General features: G+C 43.9%; 1 protein-coding gene across 1 annotated transcript; it reads left to right on the top strand.

Moving 5' to 3' along the window:
* Nucleotides 1–1767: 1767 nt before the first annotated feature.
* On the top strand, nt 1768–6451 carry adra2b (adrenoceptor alpha 2B). The gene is made up of 2 exons (XM_088294475.1): nt 1768–2530; nt 2891–6451. Exon 2 carries the CDS (start codon nt 2915–2917, stop codon nt 4472–4474), a length of 1560 nt encoding a protein of 519 aa, XP_088150601.1. The 5' UTR covers nt 1768–2530; nt 2891–2914; the 3' UTR covers nt 4475–6451.
* The last annotated feature ends 1427 nt before the right edge of the window (nt 6452–7878 follow it).

The following is a 7878-nucleotide window of genomic DNA, read 5'->3' on the forward strand; positions in this document are numbered from 1 at the left end:
CGAACAGTGACGTAGAAACATGTTTTGGGGCTGTTCAGGTAGACTTCACTGCATTGAGGGTCCATTGAAGATGCTTGTGCTGTAAAATCTTGAATAAAAAAAAAACTCTTTTCCTAAGCAAGAATACTAAAGATGGGTCATGGATGGGTTTTTCAGTAAGACAAAACCAAAAAACATGATGCCAGGGTCACAATGGAGTGGCTCAAGAAGAAGCATAGTTCATTAAGTAGTCAGTCTTCAGAATGTATGAGGCCCACTGGGACCGACACCAGAACTTCAGGTTTCCTTTCGTTGAAATTCAAGAAATTCAGTGCCTTTGAGGCCTTAATTTTCCTCCAAGTGGGAAAAAAGTGGCCTTACTGAGAAATCCCGAGAGATCCTTTTAGCTCAGCGGGACATAGATGTGACTATTATCCCCGTCGCAGTGAAAGGAAATAGCATGTTTTGTTAAGATGGAGCCCAGGGGCAGAAAATACAATGAAAACAGTAGTTGCCCCCAAATTAAACCCTGTTGAACACCATATGACTGAGGGTCAGAGCTGGACTTTGAGCAATCAAGGCACATACGTTTCAATGTCTAATAATGGTGCCGGTCGGAGATCTCAAACAAACATCAAACAAAAATGCGGTATAAAGTTAACTGACATCCTTGTTGAACCCGGGAACTCGGGATGCATAAGAAAACAAGACTGAAGCAATATTTTTTTTCTTTGTTAAATTAATACCCTTGTGAGAATGCTGTTTTTCATTATTACACTGAAAATAAAGTGGGAAATATTTTGGTAAAGCTGGATAATCGGAAGAAACTGTATTATTTACAACATTGCCAAATTTAAGTAAGACTTCAAAAGAGAGTCACAATCCTGTTTTTTCTACCCATGTAGAGGAGGCATAATTTAAATTAGAGCACAATGTATTGAACAATATTGGCATTGTGATAAAGGCACATGCGGTGCAGAATGCAAAAGAAATGCAATAAATTCATATGGAATTATATGCTTCAATCTAAATTTGATCAATCAGATACAACCTTAATCGCGTATTGCCATCCTAATGGAGAACAGTATCTCGTATAAATTATGTACAAAGTAATTAGATAAGATATAAAATAAGAATGCATTCATGTTTCCACATGTAAAACAATATAATTATTTCAATAAATAATAAAGATGTCATTTCTTAAGGTATGTGTTAAATATCACAATAAAATCCATCATTATCTGTTCCGCTTCTCCTCACGTGGGTGGCGGCGGTGTTGGAGCCAATCAACCAGCTATGTATGTTTTTGAGTACCCGAAGAAAACCCACGCAGGCACGAGGAGAACATGCAAACTTCACACAGGAAGGTCGGAGCCAAAATCGATCTCACGACCTCTGCACTGCGAGGCCATTGTGCTAATCAGGCTGCCCCACAATAAAATCAATATTGCAATTTGCATCCCAATTTCTTGTAGCCCGACTTTAAGGATATTGCAGTGCTAATATATGACTTTTGAATATCATCTCAGTATCAGGCTGAGTGTCCTTTTTTTGGGAAATCAAAATATGGTCAACCTACATTTGCATACACACACTTTATATAATTGCTGGGATCAGCAGCATCCACCAACAGCTAATTGGCTAAAATGTCTTTTTTGAAGAGTCTCTGTGTGAGTTGATCCAGAGTCCAGAGAGGGAGAGAGCGGATGGGGAGGAGTCGAGTGCAGTCGTTTGGGTTGTTTGGTGGTGTGTGGGGGTGGGTGTGTGTGCGTGTGTGTGTGTGTGTTACCGCCCGGGAGCGAGTCAGGATCCCGTGACGCCCACAGCTCCACGGTGACGTCAGCAGCTCTAAAAAGACGCGCAAGAGGGAGAGAGAGAGATGGGAGGCAACCGGACTCAGGTCCACTTCTCGAGTGAAGATGCGCATCAGAAACTGACGACGCGCGCCACGGCAGCCGTTCCACCGTGGCTGGTACAGGCGCGTGGTGTGGGTGGAAAAAGGAGAAGAGCGACAAGGACCAATTTATATGGCCTTTTTATTGGGACTTCACCGGTGATAATTGCGCATTTTGCGGCTTCAAGCGCACGACTAGAAATCAAGTTCATGGACTTAGTGGAAACTACTCATTCTTTTCTCCGCTTTTATGATCGTGAACTGGTGTAACTAGTGTAATCTATCAACAATTTTATTGACTTTTTATTAACTGGTGAGAGACCAAATGAGGCGTGTCTGCAACAAGGGCGCACGTCGATATTGTCACGATTACTTCGTTTTTTTCCCTCAAGAGTTGACTACAATTGTATATTTAATTAACCGAGTTTTTGAGAAGTTTTAGTTGCAGAAGTGGGGCGAGACTGTAAAATGTGTCTGGCAGAAAACCAGTCTTTTATGGAGTCGGGGCTTTTTTTGTAATTAAAAGGCGTTGATCCGTGTCCTCACGCAACAAGACCCACGCATGTTTTGTGATCTTACAATGGACTCGGAAGCCCCGTCGTGGAGGATGCGAGGGAGCTAACATTTGTAGAAAAGCAACAGACGACAACAACAGAGGTAAACATCACAGATTGCAATTGAAAGTGTGCGTCAGTCAGGCAGAAACAGCTTTTATCAAATGAATGGCATTCATCTCCAAATGTTTTTTTTAATTTTCCGAACAAACTAAGAAGTAGAGTAACCTCTTAACAAAGAGAGATTAGTCATTGCTAAATAAAAAGCTCACATTATTTGTAATAATGTTTAGAAAAACATATTAATTAATTTGTCGTGTTGAGGAAGAATCATAATCATGATTAAGAAACAAAATGCATTTGTTTTAACAATACATTTTAGAGCCATGTATTTCTTGGCCAGCAGTGTTATCCCAAATTAATTGATTTTATATTCAAAGCCGCTACGTATTTTTGTCCATAGAGACTCCAGGAGAAGAGACCAAGCATGGCCTCTGCTCCAGAGGGCGGCTGCTCCCTGGAGCTTAGCAACTGGAATGCGAGTGGTGCCTCGCTCCCCTGCAACCAGAGTGTCCTCAAGCTGGCGCCGTACTCCCCCGAAGCCACGGCGGCCTTCGCCACCGCTATAACCCTGATGGTGGTCTTCACCATCGTGGGGAACATAATGGTGATCATCGCCGTGCTGACCAGCCACTCCCTGCGAGGGCCGCAGAACCTCTTCCTCGTGTCCCTGGCCGCGGCGGACATTTTGGTGGCCACGCTCATTATCCCCTTCTCTCTGGCCAATGAACTTCTGGGCTACTGGTACTTCAAGTCCCTGTGGTGTGAGATCTACTTGGCCCTGGATGTGCTCTTCTGCACCTCCTCCATTGTGCACCTGTGCGCTATCTCTCTGGACCGCTACTTGTCCATTTCCAGGGTTACCTACGGTCGCCAGCGGACTCCCAGACGCATCAAAGCTGCCATTGTGGTTGTGTGGCTCATTTCGTCCATCATCTCCTTCCCCCCGCTGCTGTCTCTGAACAAGACCGAGGTGGGTGACCTCGCGAGTGAGAGGGGACCCCAGTGTCAGCTCAACGACGAGCGCTGGTACATTCTTTACTCCACCATCGGCTCCTTCTTTGCCCCGTGCCTCATCATGATCCTGGTCTATGTAAGAATCTACCAAATCGCCAAACAGAGAACACGGTGCCCCCCAGGGGAGCCCCCCAAGCATGGAGTCGGTACTGCCACACCGAGTCAGCCCAAGCGGCAACTCCAAGCCAACGGGAGGGATGACGATACAAAAACGTCTTCCCCCAAGAAAACATCCAATGCCAGACCCCCCACCCTCGCCATTACCCCATCCCTTTCAGGAGGGCAGGAGGAATCCTCCCAGGACCCCAACCCCAATAACCTGCAACCCCCACCCCCATCTTCAGCTACGAGCCCAATCACCAGCTCTGTAGATGCCTCTCTGCATGTGCCCCCCACCAACCTCTCCGCGCCTCAAACGGCCCCAAACAAGACTAAAGCGAGAGGAAACAAGTTCAAGCGGCAAAAGCAAAGCAAATCAGACAATAACAATGGCGACAGCTCCAGCACAGATAGCGAGGCCAGCAACGGAGGGGGCCGGGGCAGTGCCAGCATGCCGGGGTCCCCTGCAGGAGGGGGCATTCACTCCCCGGGTTCCATCAAGCGCTACAGGAGCATGATCGCCTCATCAAAGGGGTCGCGGCTGGTGCCCGGGAGGAAGTCAAAAATCGATAACAACCCCGGGGCAGCTCGACGCAAAGCGATGGTCAACCGAGAGAAACGCTTCACCTTTGTCCTGGCCGTGGTCATCGGCGTCTTCGTGGTGTGCTGGTTCCCATTCTTCTTCTCCTACTCCCTTCAGGCCGTCTGCCCCGAAACCTGCGCCATCCCCGACCCTCTCTTTAAGTTCTTCTTCTGGATTGGTTACTGCAACTCCTGCCTCAACCCGGTCATCTACACCATCTTCAACAAAGACTTTAGGAAGGCTTTCAAAAAGATTCTGTGCAGAAGTACCAAGGGTACTTTCTTTTAGCACGCAAAGTTTACGACTTGGCAACCACATTTGGAAGCAGTGACGCATATAACACGAACACCTTTCAAAGGGCTGTATTATTGACATGATGAGCCATGGACGTAAAAATTCCAAATTTCTTCAACACAGCAAAAGAATGCGTTACTTGACATTTTGGACCATGACGCCTTGATTTCTACACAATAGGGGTCTTTGACAGGATAGGTATAGTTCAGGCATGACTGCAGATAACATCAATAACATTGTGGACAAACGCGTAACACTTGACCACATTACACTGACTGAACGCTGGGAACACAGGGTCATAAATCACAGAGGACACGCCTGATCAGATCAGCTGGGCTGGTTCAAGCAGGAGACATAAACGTAAAATGTGTGTTTATGAGAGAGCAAGAGTACTTCTTAAGAACTGTGAGGCAGGACAACAGGTAAGCAGGAGGAAGACTGACCTTAGATTCAGACAAGCCCGAGGCCCTTTTGTTTATCAGCACAGAGTACAAGGAGCACACAAGGTTAGTGGTGATTTCTTGCAGTCTTAATCTGTCCAGCTGCAGGGCAAACATGTGTTCCCTGATTCCGATCCAAAAGAGCAACAACAAGAGGCATTGGAGGCGATAACACGAGTGGAAGGGTCCTTTTCAAATTAAAGGAACACTGAGACGTCAAACATGTCAGATGCCTCGGCTCTCGGCTGCCTGCGGGTCATCGTGGACACTCAGGTTGTGTGTGTTGTTGTTTTTTTTTTCATTTCTTTAATGAATGACATGTCAGCATTTAAGAGTCATGAGAGAAATATATAACACGAAAGCTTTTAATGGACCGGGAGGAGCAGTATTGTTAACAGTAATGACATTATTCACACTATGTCATGGGAGGTTCATCTGCTGATTTATGTGCATTACTTTTCAGCTTCTGCAAACCATCAGTGATACATGATCGCATAAACACTGGTACAATGATTTTGAGGACAGACAGGCAATGCAGTGAGGTATATGAACATCAGCCCATAACTACGACTACTTGGGTTCTTCCAACCCCGTTTGCCTGAGTCACTCGCGAGTGACTACTTTTGTTTTCATGAGGCTACACGTTATCCCAAACTCACTCTCATTTTTTTTTTAACCTGCCAAGAGACAGTCGGGGGCTTCGCTGTTTTCTTGACAAACCGTGTGTGTTATAGAGCACACTGGTTTATTGACTCAATGGGACAAGGGCTGTCAGCAACACATTCTGCTGACCTGTGTGCGCGCGTGTGTTTATATGTGTATGCGTCCTCGACAGATCTACAACAGTGAAGCATATTTGTGACTATCAGACTTACATCAGTGTATCGAGAGTCATTTTAAAGTGTGTTTGATTTCATATTGAGAAGGCATCTTTCCTCTGACCACCCCGAAGGGAACTCGGTCTGTTGCATTGACATATGGTTCCCTTGTTGTCTCACTTAAGTCACATTTTCTGTCTGTGCGTGTGTGTGTGTGTGCGTATGAGTTTCAGTGCGTATGGTGGGAGGTAACAATATAAGACTGTACTATTTATTTCAGACTACTGGGTGTTTTCTCTCTATTTATTGTTCCATTGCAGTGCTTTTATTCTGAGGATCAAACGATATCATATGGCTCAGAGGGTAAAAATATTGTATTACTTCCTAACGAGAGCCTTATTGATTTCAAACATTAAACGGTGGCTTTGCGTGATGCTGTCACAGTATGGAAAAACTATGAACTCCCACATGCATAAAACACCCCATTGATGACCATTTATCGTCATTTTTAATAGAGATAAGCACATATGTCAGAAAAAGCTGCAAAAAAAATCAGCAAGTGTTGCTTTATGAACATTTCTAATCCCAAATCTCTGATGGAAATAACCCAGAACAAGAGCTGTGTCCAATTCAACATTTGTGAGTTATATACGTTCCAAAATCCAAATATCCCGACACAGTAAATTTTGTGGAGCACGTTTAAATATTTGTGTCAAATATCCGGCATAAAATTTTCAGAGTAAATTGACTACTGAATTTTACACAGAATATTTGACTCTCAAATTTGACTCTGTTTACTGAGACCAAATATGGTCCTTTTAGAGTAAACTGTACCGTACAAAATTTACTGAGGAGAGGGCCTTCATGACTGCTTGTGTATAAAATGAGTTGCTGCACACCTGCTCTATCCACACCCATTCTTCGCTTTTTGTGGTGAAGTTGCTGCTTCTCTTAGTAAAAAAAAAAAAAGAAAAAAAAAAAAGGAAGAATTCTGGCTTGTGGGCGACAGGTGCAGCAATCGGAATCTTTTCGCCGTAAAGCACCTGTTGTGTCATCTCCCTGCTGTGTTCGGACCAAAATGCATGGTCGGCGCTTTGGAGCTGTCAATCCACCATCTGTGATCTTCCCCACCCACGCTCCAGTTTAAAAATAAAGTTATTTGGAAAAAGCACACGGCATTCTGTCTTTCATACTATTATTTGGAGTCTGACTCCACTTAAATCAACTTTCTCCACGAAGCACTTTAAAATAAACACAGCTACATCAAAAATCAGGCATGAAAACAAAGACAGTTTACTCGATAAATTAATAACCTAAAAACAGTGAACACAATAAAACACAACAATGCCAAGTCTCATGCTGAGTTTAAAGCCATTACAAATGACGGCAAATAAAGACCAGAGCAGGAAGAATACTGTTCATCATGTCACTTTTATCAAAACATTTGGAAGACATGCAAACGGCACACAGGCGAGCCCATACTGAAATGCGATCCCAAAACCTCAGAAGTGTGTTCTAACAACTGCTACAACATGCCGTCAGATGAATAATGCATCGCGTATTAACATGGTGAGATAAGGACCTTTTATTGACATTTTACTCACTTTTCGAGTAAATAATACATGAGTCCTTAATGACAACATTCATGCATATGCAGAAAAGAGCTCTGAGTGCTGATCCAAATTAGGATTGTTTGGCTTTTGCAGAAGTCCGCGCTCCACTGAGTGCTGTTGTACTTTACCCCAAACTCGTAAACTCTGGTTAATTTAGGTTTCTAATTTTGATACATATTGTGCTTTAAAACAAAAAAATAAATAAATAAATAGTCCTCTTTGCTTGCAATACGAATTGTATATATTTGGCAAATATTTCACATCATAACAAAAAAAAAAAAAAAAAATCACATTTAGTGTGGAAAACAAATCACCCATCCATTCATTGTCCTCATTCGGGTCATAGGTGAGCTGATGCGTGTTGGCTTTGGGAGCGATGAGGGGACTGGTTGCGAGTCAAATGGAGGGCACAAGAAGACAAACATTCATTTTAGCCAGTTAAGATCTGGGGGTCCCCAGGCAAAATCTGGCCCGCGACAACAACGCGTCTGTCTCTCCAATAACATTCGATACATATCTCAAAAAAT

This window comes from Idiotropiscis lumnitzeri, chromosome 1, assembly GCF_059441095.1.
Source record: "Idiotropiscis lumnitzeri isolate Australia: NSW breed Sydney's pygmy pipehorse chromosome 1, RoL_Ilum_1.0, whole genome shotgun sequence".
Lineage (NCBI taxonomy): Eukaryota > Metazoa > Chordata > Actinopteri > Syngnathiformes > Syngnathidae > Idiotropiscis > Idiotropiscis lumnitzeri.